We start from the raw sequence: 25,970 nt of genomic DNA, 5'->3' as shown, positions 1-25,970 counted from the left end.
AAGACAAGATCATGTGAAGAAAAAATAATGTGCAATTCTGTATTGTTAAATGCAGAGTAATCTAACATTCTAATATTGAGTTTACTTCCCAATACTAACCATTGGGAAGTCTGTGTTTGAAAGAGAAACATTATCTAATGAAGAAGAGCCATGTTCCTTTCACAAAGGCTGTTGTCGAGTCATGCCAGGAGGAAAGGCAACCATTCTGAATGAAAAGACAGTCTTCAGGATTATGTCATTCTCACACTGAGTTTCATTTCCAGTAAAGAATAGCTATTTCCAATATACAGCTGCTTGGTTTGTAAAAGCGCCTTTTTTATCACATTAGTTCAAAGTCCTAGTTTATGTAAGGCATAACCTTGAACACTAGCAAACCAGTGTTAAATCTCTAAAGTTTCATACAGTGATCATTATTTTAAGCTAACATGGAGCACATACTGTAATTTGACTGTTTGCTCATGATTTATTCAGTGTTCTTCTCAAAGACCTTTAAAATCCCTCTCTAGCAACAACGGCATATTTTATTGTATAATTTATTTTTAATCTATGTTCTGTCTTGCTAATTTTCTATAGATAATTGAAACTTATCCTGTTTTTGGATTCACTGCAACCTAAAAGGTATTGGAGCCTTTTCATTCAAACTGCACAAATGCATAAGACAAAGCTTGAGATTTCATTTTATGTAGTTAAGAATAAAATTCATCAAGACTGATAAACAGATATCTTTTGTAATTTTATTTTCCAGGAGAGAGCACCTCTCTAGTGCTTCTTTATTTCTGAAACACCTGAAAAAAGATACATTCTTCACAACTTTCCCCTTTCCCTTTGATCTGACAGAAAACAAATTACTTATGATTCTGTTTCCTGTAGTACTGTTTATTGAATTACTATCTGCAGGGCTTTGGGGTTAATGGATAATTGCAGTGACTGTATAGTAATGCCATCACAGCACCAAATCCCTGACAGCAGCGCAGTTCCTGTAAAGGCTAGTATGATAGCTCATTCCTGTGTAAGCATGGACATGGTGATGTAACTCTTGTACACAGTGCCTGCCAGCAAGTGCCAGCATCCCTGATTTATTTCTCCAGTGCTTGCTAAATGGAGATGTTTTGTGTTATTACACCATGCTTGTAGCAGTCGTTTGTAGATTGTTCCACTTTTCATTAGTAGCCTCCTCTGGGAGAACACCTGTAGTCTGCAGGTCCCATGGTAACTAACTGGAACTGAATATACTTTCATTGAGTAAGTGAATGATTCTATAGCCCTAAACAGAATTTGTCATTCTAGAGTGCAGCATTGGTTTTTGTTGTTAGTGTGATTGTTTCAAAGCTTCAAGTCACTGCTAAAGGCTAGAGTACACTTAATAACCAGGACTATTAATTTCACGGTTTCCTGTTGAGACTACATTTATTAGTATTCTCCAAATTACGAAAACTATTTAAAGCTTACAACGGAAGTGCCTGTAGGACCATCTAAAGGAACAGTCACAGATTTATAAAGAAGCATATATTCCTTGATTCTCTGTCTCATTTTCATCCTGCGTCACAAAGAAGAGTGACTCATCTACAAAATAATAGCTGTAGACTTATTTTCAGGATATTTATGTGCATGTACAGTATTATCTCATCAGTGATATGCTGGAATAGAATAACTACTTTGTTCCACCTAACTCCTACCTCCAATAATTATCAATTGGGGTATGGGGCATCAACAAGTTATGGACCGTATATACTGGGTGACATGGTTGTCCAATGGTTAGGATTGCTGCCTCACAGCTCTGGAGCACTGGGATCAATTCCTGGGGTGCTCTCTGCATGGAGTTAGTATGTTTTTCCTATGTTCATGTGAGTTTCCTCCCACAGTCCAGAGATATACTAGTAGGGTTAATTGGCATTTGGGAAAAACTGGCCCTGGTGTGAGTGTCTGTCCCCTGTGATGGATTGGCATCCCTTCCAGGGTCTATCCTGCCTTGCACTTGTGGCTTGCCAAGATAAGTTCTGTGACCCTATAAATAAGGCAGTTAAAAATGGTTTCAATATAATGGTTTAATAATAATTTCTAATATAATGGTTATTTTGTTAATTTATGTTTCACATATGATACAAAAATGTTTAATTCAACTATGTGAATATATATATACAGTATAAAACAAATGATGAAATTAGAGATTATTTTATATAGTACTTTTCATAATGAGAGCTCTCAAAGCTCTTTACAGTCTCAAAGCTTATATGGGGTCTTGTAGGTATAGGTTTTGGCTCTTGATGTGAAAATTATCTTAGTTTAAGGATATTTTAGATCACCCTTCCTCTTTGAACATATTGGACATTAACAAAAAGACAGAGGAATCCTTAACAGATGTGCTCATTACAAGATGAAAGCCTTTTCCTTTCTTTTCAATTTATATTTTTAAGCACTCTTTGAAAAAACATTCTCTGACAGTCTGAGTCATATAACACAACATAGCACCTCTAGAGGTAATTTTTTTCTGTTTTTCACAGGCCTCCTTTATCCAGTAAAATAGAGACATAACTGCATCTGAAAGCACCATGTTGATTGAAAGTGAATGAAAATGCAGAGACCCTCATCTTGTAATTAACAAGTCTCCAGTAGATTCCTCTCCATTTTAGTGAAGCTGGACAAGCTAAACCATGTTAGCTTACAGTATATGAGCTACAGTATACTTCACTGTAAGAGCCACCTTTTTTAATAATAATAATTAATAATTGCTTACACTTATATAGGGCTTCTCTGGACACTTGACTCAAAGTGCTTTACAAGTAATGGGGACTCCCCTACACCACCACCAATGTGCAGCATCCACCAGGATGATGCGATGGTAGCCATAGTGCACCAGAACACTCACCACAGTCAGTGGGGAGGAGAGCTATCAGTGGGGAGGAGAGCAGAGTAATGAAGCCAGTTCATAGATGGGGATTATTAGGAGGACATGATTGGTAAGGGCCAATGGGAAATTTGGCCAGGATACCGGGCCAAATTATTACACCCCTATTCTTTTAGAGAAACGCCCTGGGATTTTTTAATGACCACAGAGTGTCAGGACCTTGGTTTTACATCTCATCCAAAGGAATAGCGCCTTTTTTACAGTATAGTGTCCCCGTCACTATACTGGGGCATTAGGACCCACATAGACTGCTTCCAGTCTATTACCTGCTGATTGGCTGCTTGTGTGGATAAAAGAGGAAGGTACATAAATCAATTACATATCCAAGAACACGTACAGTACGTGCATTCTAACACAAATACGTATATTCCCATGCAATGTTTTGTCTTACCAGCAAAATCCTGAACAGGAGTTTGCAAGTCTTGTGTTTTAAGATTTATAGATCTCTGCATCTTTTCAAATAGTAACTAGCAACATTGTGATTAGTTGGACATTAACAAGTGGGAGCTGTCAAGCCCCACATTCTCCCTCGCAAATGCTGTTACATTGCCAAACCCACTGTTTCATGATCTCATTCCTAATTGAACCCATCACATTCCCACATGCACCAGATTCCACAAATTCTCACTCCCAGACCAATTATCCAAAAACATTCCTTTTCCTTCAGTATTTAAAGTTCCCTCACACACCAACCCATGTTCACTATTGAGAAGCCTCCCAAAGTATTCTCTTGTGTGTGTTTCTAACCTTTTTTTTGACTCATCTCCTGGTTCCAAATCTTTGCTCCTGCCTTTTTGACCATGCTCTTTGGATTTTGTTTTTTGGGTTATCTTTCTTGGATTTCCCTGGTTACCAGACTCATTGCTTCTCCAATCGACCAAATCCCTGGATTACGTGTTTTGGATTGTCCCTGTGGTACTTTACATTCCGAGGGATTCGTGGTTACGCGTAAGGATCCTCCTATTCTACCGATTGGTTCCCTGATAGGATTAACATTGTGATTAGATGTGTTTCTAATGTCTTGTGAGATGTCTAGTGTCTAGATGTCTTGTGTTAGTTTGTTGAGGTAGTAGGAGTTGCTGAAGTAGCTTCAGGAAAAAGGAGAGTGGGTTAATGGTTAGTGGAAGTGCATAGGAGCAAAGGTGGATAAGAATTGCTACTGTTTGGTTTTGCCATGCTACCTAATCATAATGCATAAATAGTTTGTTTTCACCATGTCTTTAATCACATCTAGTGTTTTTTTATCACAGTGATCAACTACAAACATCGATCAATTACACTAACACATTGCTGAGAACATTCTGCGTTGAAGAAAGATTCAATTTCTTGACCATTGGCTACCCTTCTATGGAAAATGGAGCCTGTCTGTAGCATACATACATGATAGCTTCCATCTGAATGAGATTGGCTCCAGTCAGTTTAGAGTGAGAAGAAATAAAAAAAAATAGCTAAATAAGAATGGAAATAGGGCAGAATCTGTAAGGGTGATAGATACAGTCAAAAGAAGAACCCCAGACAAAAATATGTTTTAGGGACCAGAAATTAAATGTTTATACCTTAATGCTAATAGAAATATCAGACTAATAAAAAATTTAAAAAAGGGCAGTAATTGCTTTACTGTGGAAATATGAAGTACTGAAGCTAGAATCACTGAAACATGGTTCAGTGAGTTGTGGTGCTGATTTAACATTAGTGGATACACAGCATTCCGAAGATTCTGAAAGAAAGGAAGGGGAGGAGTAGCTCTATACATCAAAAAGAGCATTCAGATTCAAGAACTTGTCCTAGATAAATCAAGGGTCTCAGAATTGATCTGTGCCAAACTCAAAAGCATTCATAGGGCATAGTGTTAGGAGCAGGCTATACCCTATTCAATACAAATGTGATTTACAGTATAATGCATTCTTATGTTATGAAATTAGGGATGTGAACATAAAGGAAAAAGTAGTTTTCATTGGAGATTTGAACTTTTCTCCCATAGATTGTGGGGGGAAAAAAAGCAATAGCAGTTGAAATTGAAATGGTAGACATTAGTAATGACTGCATTCTTAGTCACTGTGTCAGAACACCTTCTATAGGGAATGTTTGAATTGATCTAGTCTTTTCAAACAATCAAGACAGAATGAGGAAAACAGAGATGAGGGAACCATTTGGGAACTGCCTTAATGAAAGAGGAATACGAAACTATGAAAGAATAACACAGAATCATATAGGAGCCTTTTAAATCTGTGTGATTAGACACAGGCAATGAGAGTAGTTCCAAGGTAGCTTCATATGCCACCGATCTGGCTGTAAGCGTCTGGCTGTAAGAAAAAGACTTGTAACTACTGTCTTCTGCTTTTCTTATGTTCTTTAGAAGGAATCGGACCTGTAAAGTCTGAATATGTTGAGAAAAGGAGTATGATACTGTTTTTGAATTACTGTGCCTCTTCTCCCCTGGTGGACCGCTCAGCTAAATGGCTGCGTAATGGAGGTCGGACAATAATAACACCATCTGTCTCGCACTCTGCAGCTTTGACAGCTTGTTCACCTGGGAGAAGTAGTGCTTTGTCTCTGTCACTTTATTCCTAAGGATGTAATACATATAGAACATGTGTACAACCAAATGGGGTTGCAGGTTTCAGCTGGTGACTGCATTTCAATGAAAGGAGATGTGCAGGACTGATTGAACCACAACACAGAGACACACCACCTTTAGTCTTCATTCCATTCTAATCCAGTCCAAGGTAGGGAATTGCCTTGTATCCACATTATGTTGAGTGAAATCTGCAAACAACCCTATTCATCAAACACTTTTATTCCCAACCAAAAGGGATTTGTTTCATTGACTTCTTTTGTCAAACTAATGTGCTGACAGATTTGTGATTCATCTTCATAATAACGCTTATTTTATATGTTTTTAAGTTATTGAAACTGAAAATAAAATTAAATATGCATTCTGTAGTATGAATTCTATATGTTAGCAAAACCAAGTGTTATGATTCAATCCTTTACTCTATTGGAGCTCTATATTTTATGACCTCTGTTGCCTTTTTTATGAAATAGCCCATATCTTATTTCCTTTGAAAGAAAAGAATACATGTTTTATAGTGCTATAGGATCAGATCATATTGATAATCAAATTAAACAGTTTAAAACAATGAAAACTGTAATAATTGTCTGTTTTGAGTAAGATGCCGCAAACTGTTTTGAAATAAATTACAGAAAAGTGTTCAGCCTTTTCAGGAAATAAAATGACAGTTACAATAACAGCTGTAACTTGCATCTTATTGATTTGGCATTAGCAGTACCAAATTTACTATATGCGCAGTGTTGGTTTATTTTTTATTTACAACAGTGCATAAAAACATTTTAACAAACATCAAACTTCCATTACATAAAATGTCAGTTGGCAAGAAGTTGGGTGGGTCTTTCTAAACAAAATATTTGTCAAATGCTTTCTTTTTGTAAAAATGATATGATTTGCTGTGTTTTGTAGAGTTTTCATATTTACTTGGACTACATTATGTCAGCAATATGGTATTTCATTTTTATCACAAACACATGTAAAAGATACAAATATGTTAAGTAAAATCAGAAGTACAGAAAGAAAATCAGTTCCTAGTATTCCTAACAATGATAAATTAGTAGATCTAAAAATGCACGTACCACCACTGTTACTCCTACTCAGAAGTCATTGATTAATATACATAAAACTTAAAATTCAATCTACATAAGCAAATAAATTCTCTTCATCCAAGAAAGCAGAAGCACACAGAGGACCAAGGTTAAGAAATGCTCAAATATGACACAGAAATACTAAAATTGTATGAAGCTTACTGTATGTGTCAATCACCTAAATCTGAATATTTTTCTGTAACTTCATTTCTAATTAAGAAATGCATACATATGGATATTAAATTAATATATTATTGTAACAATAACAAATTGGTAAACATGTTAGAAGTATTCATCCTACACGAGTTCTAAATTTTTAAAAGAAAGGATTTCAAGTAGATGATATCCATTGACATACTGTACCATATTTTATACCAAGAATAACACTGGCCTAGTGACCTAAATTTCAAAAGTCTACATCTCTTAGTAACAACATAAAAAAATATACAACAAATGACTCACTGAGAGTGCCAGCTGAAAAACCAAAGAACCAAACCAAAGAACTCGCATCACTTAGTGTAAATTACCAGTAGATTACACTATCTGACAGAGGACAAGTGACAGGAAGCTGTAAATGGGAATGAGGAAAATAAACACCAACCACAGCTCTTGCGTCTGAAATTTTTAATCCTTGTTCTACGTAAACAGTGACGCAGATAAGTAGTACTGATGTCTGAACTTATAGTTATAAAAGCTTTTGCCTGATGTGTGGGGATTTTAAGAACTCAGATGTGCTTAGTGATGCATGAAGGCAAAAATGTGAGAAGAGCAGTAATTAGACTAAATTAGTTATAGACTGGCAGGTGAGCAAAAAATAAATGAGGGTTGTTAAATTGTCCTGCCTTTGCTTAGTTTTGATTCAGTGAGCAGTCAGTGCTCTCTACAAGTTTATACGCAGTAAATATACTTTTATCTCATAGAAAAGATGCTGAAATACTGCAACCACTGCTGACAACAAAGAGATACTGTGTTATATTTGAGATTCAGAAGATGCATGTAAGGGAACGTGTTTATCTAAATAGATTGTGGTGGACCTGATATGAAAGCTTAGTTTTTCAATCTAGCCTCTGCTCACAGTCTCTCCCAAATATGTCTTTTTTGTGAAAGGCAAAAAAAAAAAAGATGTGAGAGTTTATTGTTTTAAAAATGTTTTGTCCTTTAAAAATATGTGTTTAAATTTTTATGTCCAGTTGAATACTGCACTCTGTAGATTCTGTGGATTGTGACTGAAATTTCTTCAGACACCATCATGCTTTTGCTGTTGGTCTGATTTGTGCTGGGATGTGATGAGACAGATGTTCACATGTTCCTTCATCTGCTGTGTAACCATTTTGTGTTTGCGTTTGTTTGTTTTTTAATTAGCAACCTTTTTTTCAACGAAATAGGTCAAAGATAATGTAAATTACAGAATAAAGTGTGTTTGAAACCTTAAACTAAATGAAATCTAGCAGAATCATGGATGAAGATGTAAACAAAGTGCAGAAACAGAGTGAGATAGATGGAGAAAAAGACAATAAAAGACAGCGGGGAGACAGAGGGAGAGGGGGTGGGAGAGAAAGGGAAGAGGAGGATAAAGGCAGGGCAGAGGAAAGAGGAGAAAATAAAGCAGTGTTTATCTGTGTAATGGCTAGTCACTACTTATCACAACAGCAGCATCGATCCAAGGCAAGCTTGACGTCACAGCAATTGATCTAGAATTCATAATTGATGGCTTGAGGGTGAAGAGGCTCCTTTGCTGAAACTGCATTCATCCTCTGGTCGCTGTGAGGAAAACACAGGCTCTCGATGAAGAGAATAAAAAACGGGAAAGCCAGCCTGCTTCTTCCACCACAGATCACAGGGGGGCTGACTCATTCCTTCTCTCTAGAGAAAAAGGCTGTTAAAATGCTCTGTCTTACACCAGCTGGTATTGTGTGACACTTTTAGGTTATCTTCTCTCATTTTTTAAGCGTAGCTATTTTTTTAATTTTTCGTTATTTTTCCTTGCCTTCATTGATATTGAGCTTTTTTGTTGTTGAGTACATAATGGTACTGTTCTCTGGAATCTGTTTAGGCTAGTAATGTGTATGCTTGGAGATTCAGTCACCTGCTGAAGCTTGTTTTTCTCTGCCAGCACAGGCACAGAAAGGATGCACATTGTATTGTAGCAGACTAATATATACATAAACAGAGATAGATCAATTCTATTCATTTTTTTTTCATTTTGAGCACCAGAACTGGATTTCTACAATTGGTATTTACATTGCATTGAACTGGAGGATTTATTGGATAAGAGAGACATTTAAAAACCTGGATTCACTTTGTTCTATAGCGTCCGCAAAGTGCAAATTAAAATAAAATTGATTTGTTAATTACTAGGAATTTGTCTTTGAGCTTCAGCTTTCCAAAGTTGAGGGTCAGATTTTAAACATGATTTTGTGAGGAAAAAAATAAAGAAAGCTACCAGGTGTTTCAGAGATCCTCCCACTCTGTAGAAGTGTGCCAGTGTGATCGTGTCTGTTGCATCCAGTAAAGAGGAATCTGGACGAGTCTCCAGTATGAAGAAAATCTGGGCAAAGAAGAGATTTCAGGTAAGGCCAAATGTCTTTTTATTTCTTCTGTTTTTGAAATGTGATTTTCACCATCTTTGTTTACTTATGCAGCATGCTTCTCTTACAATCACAGAATTGTTCCTGTTTTCTTTTCGTTATTTTCTATATGTGGAAAAAGCTTTTTCATACTACAGCTGAGATATTACATTTGCCAAAAATGTGCTCTAAATTTCCAGTGGTTAGGATGCACCGACATGCCCCACCCTTGCCAGTAAAATTACACTGCTTTTGTTCTCTACCTAGGCTTTGTCAGTAATGAGGTTCTGTGTTTGTTGTGCAGTATAGAGCTATCACTTAAATAAATATCAGAGTCTCCCTACTCATACAGTATGTATTTCATAGTATCCCTTGAATACCTCAGAGCAATAGGAAATAGGGATAATTCCCTTCTGAATGCCATAGTGGCAAAGAAAAAGCATACTTGTGATTTCAGCTTCCAGGACTAGTGAATAGTCTGGACAGGTGTCTGAAGGGTAAGTACAGCAAGTCCACTGTGTTTGGAAGACCGGTTGTGAAGTGTTCCCCACTGTGCATTCCAGTTTCATCTGTGCCATCATTTTTACAAATATATTAATACCTGTTTTTTGTCTTCCTTATGAAACAAATCCCTTATTTCTCAATTACATTATTCCAAATATTAAGCAGAAATCTTACATTTGCTGAGCTCATTCTATTTTAAAATTTTTTAGAGAGAATGCTAATGGGCATTAAAAATGTGTCCTTTATAGGAAACTGATGTTGTAGTGGCATGAATTTGTAGCTGCAGATGTAAATAAACACAAGATTGCACTGTGGTTCAAGACAGTCAAAGTATGCATAAAATTGTTTAGGGAAAGTTTTATATGCATGTTTAATTTGTGATTTTTATTAAGCAACCCAAATCGCATAAAAGGTGCTTACTGCTTGTGACGATGTTTTAATGGACAGCTTGTTTACCACTTTTAATTGCTTTCCTCTACATCAGATTTCACTCTCAGCAAAATAAAAAAGGCTTCTATTCGAGCAAGTGCATACACAGTAAATATGTATGTATTTTGTACAACCCTTACCACCACATAATTGAGCTTTTATTGTCCACGCCATCCCATTTTACAATAACGGCTAATCTGTCCTTCAAAGTTATACAGTAACCTAATAGAGAATTTTAAACAATGATTATCCTTAAATGCTGCATATTCGAGAGCTTCTTTTCCTCTGTCCAAGAAGGCTGCTTTTAACACTTCTTGACTACAACTGTTTGCAATCAGAATTCCTGCCCAAAGAGGTGACAAGAGGCTATGCAATAAACTGGGGAAAAAAATAAAAAAAAGTTTTTTCTTTGGATGAATTTAGAACGACAACAACTGTGCCAATCTGTGCTGATTTAAAGACACATTCAATACAGACATTTCAATGTTTGGTTTCTGTGTGAATGAGTGGTGAAATCGACAACCAGTGAAGTCAGTATACTGTATGAACAGGCACGGCTTCTGTTTGTTCCAATTATTTAGAAAACGATCTTGAAACTTCTTTATTCTGTGCAGAAAAGACAAATTTGTAAATGTGATGCCCCTCAGGCAATAGTGTGTGACAGGAAGGTAATGGTCACAGAACTTTAAATGATTGAAGCCAGTCTAAAGATACAAGACACAAAATGAGTGCATGTGTGTGAGAGAGTAATGTGAAAGAAAAAGAGATAATTGGATTTCAATAGCCAGAAAGAGATCGACACATGGAAAGGGCAGACAACCAGACAGATGTATGGATTAGAGGATAGCCAGCTAATTAGGTTTATGGAAGGATGGGACTAAGAAGGCTAGCCAGGTTAAATCATTTGTAAGACAAATTACAAATAAAGGACTCAAAAACAACCACAAAGAAAAGGGAGATATAAAGTATTTCTTTTTTGGATAAAGTCAATTTCTTCTTGATGTGCTTTAACAGTCAGTTAGGATTATTGTTGTTATTATTATTATTATATTTGTTATTATAATTAATAAGTATTGCTATACTACATGTACAGTAAATCCCTAGATTAATGAAAATCCAGACAGTTCATAAAGGACTGGTAAAATGTTAGTATTAAGTAAAGTAAGTGAATCCATGTAATTAGTCAGTACAGCAAACTCTAGTTTAATATATATTCCAGTTTGTAAAAATTACAACAACCCATATTGATAATGGAATTTTGGTTTATATTAGTTAAAATATTTATATTAGTATATGATAAATAAACATTTTTATGCAAAGATCTTTGAAATAATACACAGGTATACATTTTTTACTCAATGTGTTTTCTTCTTTATACAGAACAATGTATTTTATGTAAATCCTCTACTGAAGTTGTGTGCAGTTTTCAGTTAATCTTGGTTGAATTGTATATTATAATACAAAACTAATCTTTTAGCTTTATGGGTGTGTGGAGAAGAACAGAAACTGAGGAACTCTTGGCAAAGAGTGAATTATATTTGATTGGTAAATGGATAAGCAGCTGATCAATATGAATTAAATTATCTATAAATGACAAACTTGTATTTTTCTCACTCAAATTAAAGTGTATTAATAATAGTCTAAGTTGTAATAATAGAAAACAGTAGAGGCGATATTGTGTTAATTATTGATGATAATAAAATACATATAATGTAGCTCTTGATTGTATCTAAATTGTTAGGTTTTTGCATAGCACTGTATTTTCATAATGTTAAGAATGTGTTTTTAGCTTTACAAGACTGACACATGAACTAACACATGAATCGTTTGTGTTGCAATGGCTGGCTTAAATCAATCTATTTTTGTTTCAGAATTTTCGTTGCATTTGTGGAGAATGATTCCATAGAACATTCTAATGTCATGATACAATAATACCTAAAACAACGAATTTATATCAAGAAACCTTGATAAGTGGGGCAGCATTTGGAACATAAGTTAGCACTGCTGCCATGCCCTGGGTTCAATTCAGGACCTGGGTTGCTATCCGCGTATAGTATAAAGACATACTGGTAGGTTAATTGGCTTCAGGAAAAAACAGGCCCTGGTATTAGTGTGTGCATGTCTCTGTTTGTGTCTGTGTGTGCCCTGAGATGGTCTGGTGTCTCGTCCAGGGTGTATCCTTTTGTTTTCCGGGATAGGCTCCGGCTCTCCTGCAACCCTGAATTGGATTAAATGGTTAGAAGAGATTTAAACTTGATAACTAAATACGTTTACATGAAACTAATTACCCGTATATAACTCAATACAAAGTACTTTTATCAGCCAAATACAGGAAATTTTATAATGTTACAAGAAGTTAAACATCTAGTATTTCATTATAAAAAAAACAGAAGGTAGCTTACAATGTACAGAGATTGATAATAATCAGAAATAACAGTCACTGCACATAAAAATATTAAATAGTAAAAGGGATGACATCCACATAGTAAACATTGAGAGACTTTTTAAAAAATTGACATAGTAAGGAGTCTTCCAGTAGCATACTACAATAATACTAAGATACAGTTAAAGGAGTGTCCTCAAACCATAATGCGCTTAGACATCTTCTGTCACCATTGACACTATTTTATTGTGAAGTTATTGTGATTTTTCAATGCTGTGGTGCTCATGAAAATGACAATGAGGAGATTTTATTTCACAGCATGCTGTATAAAGTAGCCGGTAATTCTTTTTTTAAAGAATCTTAGAAAGATTAAAATTACAAATGCTTCAAAAACTGAACAAAGTGTCAGTGTCAAATGCAGACCTTTCCGGGGTTGTAGCTACAGCAGCTCATTTGAGGATAAGGGAAACTGAGTCTGAATGAGAAAGAATACTTTTAAGAGGTTATGGAACAATTTAATCTCCACTTTGACAAGCTACACTGGTGGGTCAAAGTTTAAGAGGATTTTAAAGTCTTGATTTTTCTTAAATTCAAGGACAGCATTGAATGTTACAGCTGGAAAGGCTGATAAGCTGAAGAATTGTTCTGCAATTATAAAAAAATAATACTTCCCATTTGTACGAAAGGAAAAGAGGTTATTTATTTACAAACCATCAACAAAACTCTTTTAATAGTCATTCCAGACAAAGGTTATATCCATTTACTGGAAATTTGCAGTATGCCAAACTGAACCAAGTAAATGTAGATTAATACATTTTACTTCTTCTACATGTATGATATGGGAGACAGTATTAGATAATTAAACTAAAAGATTGTTTGTATGATAATAGGACTGTAAAGCAAACATGGATTTAAGAAATATATAAATATATCTTGCTTAACAAACGTTTCAGAGTTCTTTGAATATGTGACAGGACTAATGGATAGAAACAACATATGATTTTGTAACGCATATAGCCGACATTACTGGTTGATCGAGCCGGCTTACCAGAGCGGTGACGTCACCACCCTTCCCTGTGAATAGCAGGGACCTCAGACGTCGGGCTGACGGGAGATCACACTTTAGTTCAGCTGGCTGGGTACCTGTTGAGTGATGCCGGAGGCCTGGGTTTGAGCCCCCAGTGGTTGGGGGCTGACCTGAGGCGGCAATGGTGAGGGTGCATACCCATGTGAACATGAGAGCAATATATACTACAATATGCTATATTTAGATTTTCAGCAGATTTTTAATAAAGTTCCCCATAAAAGCTAAGTTCTTAAATTCTTCAATTGAATGTTTCAGAATGGATTGATGAACAGAAAACAAAGATTTAGATAAGCAGTGAAATTGAAGGATTGGCAAACACCATATAAGGAAAACATGTTGACAAAATGCAAAACTGGGCAAACAGCTTCATGTAGACAAGTGCAGGGTTTTGCATTCAGGGAGTTTTCAAACTATAAGTACAACACGTGAAACACTGAGCTGTAAGAGGCCGCTTACAAAGAGGACTTTGGTGTTTCTGTTAAGACTCCAAATGATATAATCTAGACAATGTGGAGATACAATAATAAAGGTGAACAAAATATCATGATATGAAGATAAAATTGTAGAATCTAAATCAAGGAATATTATGTTAAAGTTAATCTAATATAACACTAATATATTAGTAAGGCCCCATTAAGAATATTGTGTACAATTTTGTTGCCATTTTGATTCCAGTGAAGATATAGCTGTCTTCCCTACACTAGCGGGCTGAGTGAACTGAACCTTTTCAGTTTGAACAGGAATGCTGCAAGGGGACATGATCCAAATATTCAAATTCCAAAAAGGCAGACAAAGGCAACCCAACAGACTTCATCAGAAGGAACTAATCATGAACAAGTGGAAACTACATAAAAGTACATTTAAAAGGCATTTCTTTACTTAAAGGCTTAAGGGAGTATGGAACAAGTTAACCAGCCAAGTTGCTGAAACACATACCCTCGTTTCTTTCAGGAAATCCTTGGATGAGTTAGCCACTATCTAACTACCAACTGGGCAAGATGGGCTGAATGACACCCTATCATTTGGAACTGTTTTGGTGTTCTTATCAAAGCTCAGCTGGGGTGATGTAATTGATGGGGTACCACAGGTACAGTATCTGATGAGAACCGGTGCCCTTCCTAATTTATTTTGGTTATATGGTTATATGGATGATAAGAACATAAGAAAAGTTGCAAATCAGATGGGCCATTCCGCACATCTACAGTAGCTCATTTAGTTGCTAGAAGCTAACTGATATGAGGATTTCAGCCAACAATTTTTAGAAAAAAGTGAAGGTATCAGTTTTGACAACATACTGTAGCTGATAATGTCTTCTATATTCCCATAAGCCTTTGTGTAGAAACCTAGTATATCTTATATTATTGATCTGGGTTAACTTGTCAGTGTCTTTGAGTATTTTGTATGCTTGGAATGAAATACACCCATACCTCTTTTTACGAATGTAATTCATTCTCAGAAACATTTTGCGAAAATGTGTAAAATGAAAAATGTATTTTCATTATTTCTTATAGGGAAAAAATATGATCTATTACTTTTACCCCTACCAAAAAATGACAAAAGAAACAACAGTAATACATAACTCAAGTAGGTAGCTGAGTCAGCATGCCTATGCTGCAAAGGAACCAGTAAAAAGAGGAAAAAAAAACACGTTTCAGCTGTGGAGCCTTCTTTGGGTGTGATAATAATAAATAACATTCATACTGTGGTTTGTGTTTTTAGTGATAAAAACACTTCTTACCTACTGTAGTTAGAACCATACCTAAATAACAGTAACCACTTCATTTGTTTTTTTTGTAATTACATGCATTTTCACAATTTTCTTAACACCTTTAGGATCCACGATAATGTCTAAATCGCAAATTATGAACAATGCACGAAGCATGATACCGTAAACTATCACGCATACCTCTGGTGCCACTTGGTAGGCTCTGTGCTACTGTAGCTTTCACCTGTACTAGTTAGTGCAATGCAATGTGTACACTTCCTTTGAAATGAGCTGTATGACGCCTTCCTCTTCACTCTCTACATTTAGAGGAGATTTCAAAATTTGTCTTTGTATCAGTTCTTCGCAGTTTCGGAATTGTCTTTTAATTATTCAAAATGTGAGTAACAATTCACAAGCTTCATGGTATTGGATTTTCATTAAAAAGTAAAAATAGAGGTACTGGTGTATATACTTTTTTGTAGTTTTCTTTGCTAAAATGATTGACTTCTAAGTTTTCAGAGAAGGAAATTCCCAGCAATATATCTTTTCACTCTTCTTTATACTGATTCCAGGGCAATGATATCTTTTTTGTAACATGATGAAGTGAGTTTTACTACTACATTGTATCATTTATGCCATCTTTATGTACCTTAGGATGTTTATTGAACTATACATCCTAATGTTTGGGTTAGCATTACTGTATATTGCTTCTCCACATTGTCTAGAAGATGAAAATAATGTGTGACCATAAACACCCAAGTTTTCATTACAAGTAGATTCTTCAGGTTTCTTTTTTCCCACAGACTATGTATAGTTTTTTGTATAGTTTATGTTTCTTTTTTCCCTTTTCTCCAAGTAGCACTTTGCATTTGTCTATTAAATTTTAATCAGACAAGAATTTAAGTCTGATCTTGAATTTAAGTTTTTCTTAAATTCTTCCACTGCCTTTACAATAATGGCTGATTATCATATTTTGGCTATTACTATCAGGGAGACGATACAGGGCAGCTGAGAGTTAACTTTGTGGCAAATAGTTGCTTGGCATACAGCAAATCTATTGTAGTCATTGGCTTACCAAACTTTCAAAGAGTTTAAGACTGAAGTTCCACTGTTTGGAGACACATAAAACATGTTTTCTTAATAAAAACAGGGTATTGACTTCTAAGGATCTATACATTTCTATACATAAACACATTTCTATAAAACATCCAACCAAATGGAGAACACTCACAATAAATAAGCAGCAGAAATGAAGGTCTGTTGTCCATTTGTTTGAGTTTATTAATGCCTTTTAGGAGTGCATTTTACAGATTCCAACCTACCTAGTCTTTCTAAACAAACATCACACTGCTTTATTTAGTAAATATATTTGGTCTTTTCTAAAGTAATTAATAATTCCATGAATGGTCAGAATTAGTAATACTAAAATGCTCATATTACTTCATTGTAAAAAGCCCAAACCAACTGGCAAAGCCTTTAATACAGTATGATACTGATCTTTGCATGCTAACTTATATCTAATCCGGTTATGAATTCTGAGCTTTTGTCTTTAGATTTCCTAAACTGTTTATTTTTAACAGTTTGTTTTTAAAAAGTATTGAATTTGGGAGATATACTGTAACTTATTTTGGCAATCTTAAATCTTCAATAAAGATTAATTAATTGATAGATTTTCACCTATTTTTTTTCTTTGTAATTTAAGCTAAACATTTTGTCTTTGGCATATATATTTTAGACAGGCTTGTTTTGGTCTATATGAAATTAATTCAGTAGAAAGTTACATGATAAAAGACACGATTTTCCTAAATTGAAATACCTGGAGGCTTGCACTGTCAAGTACTGTAAACTGAATTAGCTGAGTGTGGCATAGTCAGCAGACTTCTCTGTGATTAGCTTATTGAAGACAGTGCCCATGAGACCCATTTCATCTTCTGTCTGAACTCAGATAAAAAATAAATGTAAACCTAAAGGTGGACAAAAGTAATAAACATTTTCCCATGGCAGAGTAGTTCTTGAGAGGCATCATTATCTTGTCCTCTAAAGCTTTATGTGTCTGTTACTTTAAAATGCTGACGGTTAACATTGCTTTCGGAAATTAAGCCCATTATTTCACCTTTTTGTTGGGAAAACAAGGAAAACTAAAAAAAATTCTTATGAAGGAAATCAGATTTATTGGTGATAAGCATGTTCTATACTGTATATCCTTTGTTAATAATACAGCTGAAAAATAATGTTTTGTTTAAAAGGACAAGTTTATGTATACTTCACAAATATAATTGTTTATGAGCTATTATCATTACTGGAACTTGTCAATAATAACATTATAAATAATTCTTTAACTGTATTTAGATTACAAAATAAGTGAAAATATAAGGCATAGAGCTCTGACCTTTTGAGTTACATTTTTGAGTTATATAACTACATAGTCATGAAATAGTTCAACTAATACGGCAAATATAATTTGTTAACAAAAAATAGAACATAGAGAGATACAGTATATGTGTTACATGGAATGACTTCAAGGGTTAATGTATGTTTTAAAAGCAAGCAGTCACCTTGAATTATGGGGTTGGTATTTAATTAACTCTCACAAATTCACAAAATCCTGAAAACCAGAAGTTTCTAAATAGACTTATAATTCCACTTCGCACACAGTATATAAAATCAACTGTTAGCAGTAACAGTGATCTAGCTTACTAGATATTGTTTAATTCAATTTAGAGTCCATTCATGCCATTCAATTTTTCTGAGAAAGACAAATTTGCATGAATAAGATGTTTGGTTTGGTATCTTGTTCTGATTTCATACAATTTATAGCAAATCTTTTCATCACATTCTAGTGATCTTCTGTGGTACAGAACTGACCAGTACCATACTGTAGCTGTAAAATATCTGCATTGTCCATCACTAAGGGAATATAATTGAATGAATTTGTTGTCTCATCCCATTTGAGCAAAAAGAAAGACCTACAATTTTACTGCAAGCTTAGTACTGATTGATCTTGCAACAAGTTGCAACAAGTTTGTCAGTCAACACAGGGCTTTACAATTGTGGTGCTGGAGAATCACACACCTGCAAGTGTTTGTTCCAGCAAAGATCTGCTGTAAGTTACACAATTGAACCTTTTACTGACTAAAAATATTAGATTTTTTGTGTTAGGAATCGATTACTTGAAATAAATTTAATTATTTGAATAGAAGGTGGTATTGTCCGCTATGAAGGTGAATATTTTATTTGTGTTTTTTTTGTCACACTGTGTGTGTATGTCAATGAAGAATGTGTCACAACAGAGACTGTATTCATATACAGTATGGAAGACAAAATTTGTCCACCCTTTTTTAAATGATCAATCAATTCTTCACATATCTTTATTGAGCCGGTGCTGTCTAAAAACTCCAAACTTGGCAAATTTAGAAATTTAATTTTTGAACAGATGGTTTACTTTGATTGCCTAGATACTGTAAGTGACAAAGTGAAGTCACTATAGCTACCAGTATGATTTCTTTAGTGTGACATTTTCATTTGAAGTGATATGGGTTTTTATAAACTGTTTCTTTTTGAAGCCAAATTAATGTAAATTGCCTACTAACAATACATTTTTAATGGTAATTCCTTCTACTGTATTATGATCATAAGAAAGGGGTTGTACAGCCAGCATATATTGGGAAGATTAGTGTGTGTGTCTACTTGTACCTTTTTTTCTGGTTTATGTTTTAAAACTTTGAGGTGTTTTGGATTGGAGAAATTGTAGCAAGTTTTTTCTTTGAAATTTTGCCAATGCAATAGAACTTGTCAGAATGGTTTTAAAATGTCGTGTGACACTGTAGACAGACAAATACTGTAATCTACAGGGTGATTTATTAGTCATTGTGTAATATGTAAGGAGAAGCCCTATACAAACTGCCTTGGAGTTATTTCCATGTAAAGTTCTGTTTAACTAAAGTTCAGTCCGCTAATGATTATAATGAAACAGTAATTGGGATGCCTTAGGATTTTTGGCCTATCTCTTACAAGGTTTTTTCTTTTCAGAGACTATAAATACAATACATACTATTTTTTAAAATGTATAAATGTAAGTGTTATGAATGTAGTCATACATTTACATTGTTTACTTGATGTTAAAATTTTATTTAGTGACAATTACAAAATTATCTACTTAAAAAGCATCTATAATGGGCTAATAAGAAGATAACACTTTTCATGGAAGTATACAGTAAATCCTAACATGGAAGATCAAGTAATTTAGAGTTGTAAATTGACTAGATAGAAGTGAATCTGTTGAATCAGCAATAGAATAACTGACCTAATAAATGGCATTTTAGAAGAATCTACTGTACCATCTCTTGGCCTTATTTTCTGAAAGCTAAATTCTTGGAGGCATTGCTAGCCTCTGAAATTTGACAGACGTTAGTCATTGATAATTGCATTAGGGAACATTTTCATGGAGTAATGTGAAATCACTCAACAGTGCTGCAACCATTAGGATTGCATTTCGCTGTGTAACAAATGGATTAGAATGCTGCCTGGCAGCTTCAGCTTCTCTCCTGCATCAGCTTCGAATTTGTTTCACTGATTACATGAGTTGGAGATGCACAGACAGACTCAGTACCTCCCACGCACCCTCTTGCCACAGCACTCTGGCAGATGCCAAAAAAAAGAAACAAAATGAAAGAACTGAGATTCAATTTGTAATTAATGAGTATATGAGCAAAGATAGGTTATTGACAAGATGTTGTTTGTCTGAAACATGTCTGGTACTTTGAATAAATCTCGATCTCCTTATCTCTAGTCTTTGTGCAGACCTTAACATTTCTAAAAGCTTAGGAGTGACAGGGGACATATCCCAGGAATGATATGAACTGTGACATCTGAGATCTTGAATGGTGTTCCAAGATTGTATCTTATGATATCATTTTAAACATTTTCCTTCTTGATTTCAGTGCACAGACCAAAAAACATATTTTACTTCAGCCGATCTCTATTCTGACATATGAAACCATCTGCTATTTCTTGATTAAGTCGAATTTGCATTTACTTAAATCATTAAATCATTAAATGTTTGTCTTCATATGACTGGCAGTAGTAATAGTAATTAGAGATATATCAGTCCGCAGAAATGGTGCCAAATTGTTTTCTCTTCATTCGGATTTGTTTTGAAATTCCAGATTTGAGATTATGTATTGATACATTTGCATCGTTAAATTATACAGGACAGAATTCTACTTTGTAAATTAACTTCCACCATAGTTTCATACCAATTTTAAAAACTACTATCTTGCTAACAGGTCACAAATGGTATACAAATTGATGTCATAATTTCAAGGCAAATGTAAATCAAACACTTTACTGTAATAAAACTCAAAAGGTGTAAAAAAGTAAATATTATGCCAGAAAACTAAATATAATCTTATCTTTCTTTGATTTGGGTGTAGAATTCTTTAATTGGTAAGAAAAGGAAAATGTAAAGATTGTAAAGTAATTCATTATTTGTTACATTAAAGATTTGGTTGTTCTCACACAAACGTGTTAGGTTAAAAATTACTGTACGTTCTCTTTTCAGCAAATCTCTTTTAAATTCCTGTTGAGATGGTTGAGAAGAGGTCTAAGTCCTTGCAGGTTTTATTGTTTGATACTCATGGGTTCATGAAGAGCACTATAAGCATTAGTGGAAACATTTTCTTTGAGTGTATACTACTAACCTTTACTTTTTGTCTTTCTTTCAGAAAACGGGACATTCTAGTCGAACATTTGGCCGGTTTACCCATGGTGTGTTTGGGTTTATAGATAACAGGTTATTAGAACAGAGCTTTTATGAAATCGGACTTTATTTCAGCTAAAGACGTGGTTGGCAACTATTAAGTTTAAGGACATATTTGAAATATTAATTTTTCCACGTAGGGTAAAATATTATAAGAAATACAACTGGAGAGCATAAAAAGTAGTACAGTAAACATTTACAACAGCTTTTGGTGAATAAAGTGCCTTATAAATGGGATTCTATAGCTTTAACTGAAAAATTCAATACATTTAAGAGAGCTCAATCAAGATAAAACTATCTTTAAAATTAAATTATTACATACGTTCCACTAATGTTCTAGGTCTGAGTCACAGACATATCATTTGTAATGTCTATAGTATAGCATCATGTAGGCTATAAAAAATGGATGCTGGTCTCTTGAGGACATTTTGTTCATGAATGAATGAGTGAGAAACCACCTTACAGATGCTATGCAAGCGCAATAACCAATTATTATACCAACCCTGCACTAACAGTCCTGTGTTGGAATGGTATCATTAGATCTGACACAGATTCCCTTTGCATAGAATGCTCTGTGCTTGATATATGCCTTGACAGAATTTTGCAAGTTTCAGTGTATCATTTTTGACCAAGATATCCTATAATTCACTTGTTTACACTTATTTTTACAAAATCCTAGTTAACAAACTAAGATTTTCTTGCTCTATGGTTGATAACAGCTACATAATGAAAAGAAAGCATTGACCAGTTATTATTACAACATAAATTTATATATTTTTAATGCAATGTCCTTAAACTTAGTTGTGGTCAAACACTTCCTTTCGTTTGCTGTATTGTTTCATATTCTATGTTTCATTTCATTTTAAGTTGCAATAAAACATGACATTTCTTTGAAACATGCTGAGTGTTTTTATTCTTTTTTTAATACAGTTTATTATTCCAGCATCCATGAATTTGGTTATTGCCTTTATATTTTATGTATTTGGGGTTAAGGGAGACCTTTTCTGTATCATGTGGTTTTTGTAATTAAAATGTATTTGGTAGTGTATCATTATTGCTTGCAAATTTTGTAGGTGATTGCTCTTCAATGTGTTTAGAAAGTGGACATGATGATTGCTGATCTTAATGCACTGAATAATTCATTGATTTTGTGTTGTGTTCCAAACATCATCTTTTCATAAAATTGATTTAGAAACCTTAAAGTATTTTACTGAAGACTACATTGTGAAAAACACATAATGACATGAAATGATCACTGTAGGTGCTGTGCAATACAGAGTTTAAGATAATATATCTGATAAGTTAATGAGCACATCTCAACAAAAATAGGTCTTCTACAACTGTTTCAAATATAGCAATATATAGAAAAACAGCTTTTATGTGAAACAGTTTTGGAGCTTTATCATCTGGTAACTTTAAAGAAGGGAAAGCTAATTCCTTAGAAAAATGGATTACATACATACAGTACAGGATGCTAAAAGCATAATAAATAAAGAATTGTAACTGTAATTCTGTCTTTGTTTCGTGCATGTATTGTTATAGGTCAGTAACAATTGGTTACATACTGGCTTAGCCTAGTTCTAGAGAACTATTATTCTTCTGTTAGGCATTTTGAGTTAACACTATACTGCTGTGTTGTTTAACTCTTAGTATAACTGTGGACCAGAATTCCTTATCTACTGAATGAAACTCAACATGCAGCCCTAGTTCAAATATTGTTATATAAAATGTTTCAGTTAATTTGAATACATTTGTGTTTTTATTTCTACTCAGTCAAAAATGTGCTTTTTGATACAGGCTTGAGAAATTATAACATTTCCTATATTAAACACATATTTTGAACCCATTGTGTATGACAGGAAATAACTTTTGTGGTGCTCCATTGCTAATAAATGTGTCCACAGTGGAATGCAAAAAAAAAACCCTTAACAGGCTTGAACTATTCAAGTGGATCTTCTGAAATACAACACATGCAAAGATGCTTATAAATTTTGAAAACATTTGATGCAGTTAAAAAATCAGTTGCATTCTCATATGGTTTGAAAAAATAATGTAGTTCTGTTATAGTACCTTTAATGAGTTAGTAGTGATTTGGCTCCAAAATATTAGCGTGTGCTTCTCAGATGTAAAGTATACCAAATGTGATTTAATGAAAGGAGTAAGCAAAACATTTTCATATACTAAGACATGTTTTTTATAGAAGACTCACAATGGATGAAATAATTTCCATATTATGGAAGTCCCTGTTAAAAAATAAAACATGTCTTGAGATATGTTATTTCTGTGTCTTACAGATGAAACTAATAACTCAGCCACATCGATGTAAAATACTAATAAGCCTTGAAATCACAATAACAGAGGAAATTATCCTAAAGTTAGTTACCTTTTTTATCTTTGTAGCAGTAACTTAAAAGATGGATGGTGAACATACAGTACACAGCCCTACTGTAAATTGTTCTATCAAGAAAATAAGTTAAATGTATTTCAGACATCTATACTAGATACAGTTATGTCTAGAGCCACATGTATTTTGAAGACAGAGTGTGCAATAAATATATAAAGGCAGCAGTGTTAGCACACAGTACAGCACAGAGCATGCACCCATTAAATCAGTGTTAAAGCAGGAATACCTTAGCATAAGGGCTGGCTGTAAAGAACAGTCATCCCATATCAAAGATGCCAGGCCAGCAGTTTTCTAATGAGGGTCGGGTGTGCAACTGATTTACCATGTGTGTCAGGAACATTGGTTACTATAGTAACAGTGCTCTTCTGTCTGCTTTTTCTTGCTGCCACTATGGAAGCGAAGTTTTCCGCTCCTGCAGGAAGCAAAGTTATGGTAATGGATCTCTTTGCTATCTGTAATAACGGGCCATGCATTCTCATCTTCATTGCTCCTTATTTTTCCCTGATCCCCAAATCAGTCAGCTTGTTCTGCTGTGGTATAGAATATTATGTATCCAGTAAGATATGGGATTTGTAACCTTTCATATACCATTCTTCTTGTTTTTCTTTCGTTTTCTTTCTACTGTGGAAAATTAATTTGAGGTTGATTTCTGGGATTGGAAGGACGGGAAGTTGTCTCTGTCATTGTTGCAGAAAATGTCAACATGAACACTTGCTTACTTTGGAACAGTCACTGCTGATGAGCTATAACCCAGATCACTAAATGTAAAACGTTATCACAGTGCTTTACATACCTGGAAGCCCCTACAATTGAAATTTATGTAATTATGACTGTTTTTAGGTCACTGCACAATATGTTTATGGTATTGTTTTGGTCCTGTGTATTCTGCAACTTTTCTCACATGTCACTCTAGTTTTATGAACGTTTAATTTTAATATGACTGCCTATTCCATTCTGTAGACTCAGAGACCACAGAAGATGAGGCAGCAGAGCCTCAGATACCTATGGAAACAAAAGAAGGACCCAGAAGTCTTCAGGACCAGGCTCTTCACAGAATGCCTGCAGGTAATGATACTTTCTCTTAATTATACTTCAATATACATTTTATATTATATAGTATGTAGTATGACTATATAATAACACAATTAAATAACATACAGTACATAGAGTATAAAGCATTAGTTTATTTAAACATATCATTAGTACAGTATTGATTTAGCTGATGATGATGAGTCAATCAACTAACTGTGAAAATGTATCAGTGCAAATTACATTATATAGAGTTGGATTAACAATAAGAAGTCAAGTTTTTATTTTTACTATAAAGTTAGTAAAATTACTCTAAAAGTCCAGTCAACAGCAATCGAAACTAACACAATAAAATATACACAAATGATAAAAATCAATCATTCAGTCTAAAGGAACTGTAAAAAGCTTGGTCTTGAGGAAGGGTCAGAAATAGTTAAACTTATTACATTTTGCATTAGGGCTAAGGTTTTTGAACTCCTACAAACAGGTGATTCATTTCAGAGTGATTCCTGCAATACAAACATTTATTTGTGTATTATTATTCATACACAATTTGTCATATTTGAGACTTATGTTTCTATGACTAGGTTAATAATTTTGATATCAAATTTAAATTGAATTCTTTTTGGATTTTCACTTACTGTAGGGTTAGGATACAATCCTGTTATCTCCAGGACAGCCATGAAGCTGGCTTTTAAACCTACCATTAAACAGCAACAAATCCAAATTTGTGGAAGTTTTAAATCTGTTTATCTATAGTTAATGAACAATAACTTGTTGTAATTGTCAGTGACTCTCCTTCCTGATTAAAACAATAATGCTAATCTGGTGTTCATCCAGTATCATCAGTGGGAGTGGTAGTGAACTGCTGATCAGTGTTACTTGTTTTAAGTGTACAGTAATTAAGCAATAAATTTGTTTTTGCACAATGTAAACACCTTTTGGCTAAATGAGCTGAATGGTCTCCTCTCTTTTTTAACCTTTCATATGTTCATATACTTGATTTGTGTGATAATCTACTTTAAGATAATTTTTAAAATCTTGTCTTATGTCAAAGTCTACAGATTAGTAGGTATGAGGTGATATAGTCACCCGATGACACAGTTAAATGGAGTTTTTAATGAAAGTTCGGGAGGAAGGAAGGCAGCCGCGCTCATTCAACACAGCTGCTGCAATTCTCACTAATCCTGACGTAAGCAACCGGTCTCCATAAATATCAAACGTCACCCTCTCCTCTTCCTCGTTCGTTTTCTGCATCCCTCCTCCACCCCCTCTCCACCTTTGCAGCTACCCAATTGGTCGCATGGGGGTCCTATCCTCCCCGTCCAACGGCCGGGAGGTTGGCCCTCAGCCAAGCGGGTTATGCCAAATCTCCACATCACAATAAATGCTTCTAATTTCTCCCAAGCTTTCGGCTGCTGTCATTCCTCGTGAATTGACTATTATGTTCATGTATTGTTTTTTGTAAAGTTGTACAGATTTAAACTCCAACATAATCAGAACAAATGATGATTATTTAAACACGTTCGGGACTCGGAAAGA

General features: G+C 34.5%; 1 protein-coding gene across 2 annotated transcripts in view; it reads left to right on the top strand.

Annotated features, from left to right (window-relative positions):
* LOC148821849 (striated muscle preferentially expressed protein kinase-like) overlaps positions 1-25,970 on the top strand; it is a 137,725-nt gene that overhangs the window by 20,059 nt on the left and 91,696 nt on the right. For both annotated transcript variants that reach the window (XM_088930236.1, XM_088930237.1), the window contains exon 2: positions 24,360-24,464. In XM_088930236.1, the coding sequence (XP_088786362.1) occupies positions 24,360-24,464 (105 nt within the window). The remainder of the gene's footprint in view (positions 1-24,359; positions 24,465-25,970) is intronic.

Source organism: Atractosteus spatula, chromosome 13 (assembly GCF_055471065.1).
Source record: "Atractosteus spatula isolate fAtrSpa1 chromosome 13, fAtrSpa1.hap1, whole genome shotgun sequence".
Lineage (NCBI taxonomy): Eukaryota > Metazoa > Chordata > Actinopteri > Semionotiformes > Lepisosteidae > Atractosteus > Atractosteus spatula.
The sequence above is the reverse complement of the archived record's forward strand: the minus strand, read 5'-3'. Positions and strand labels throughout refer to the sequence as shown.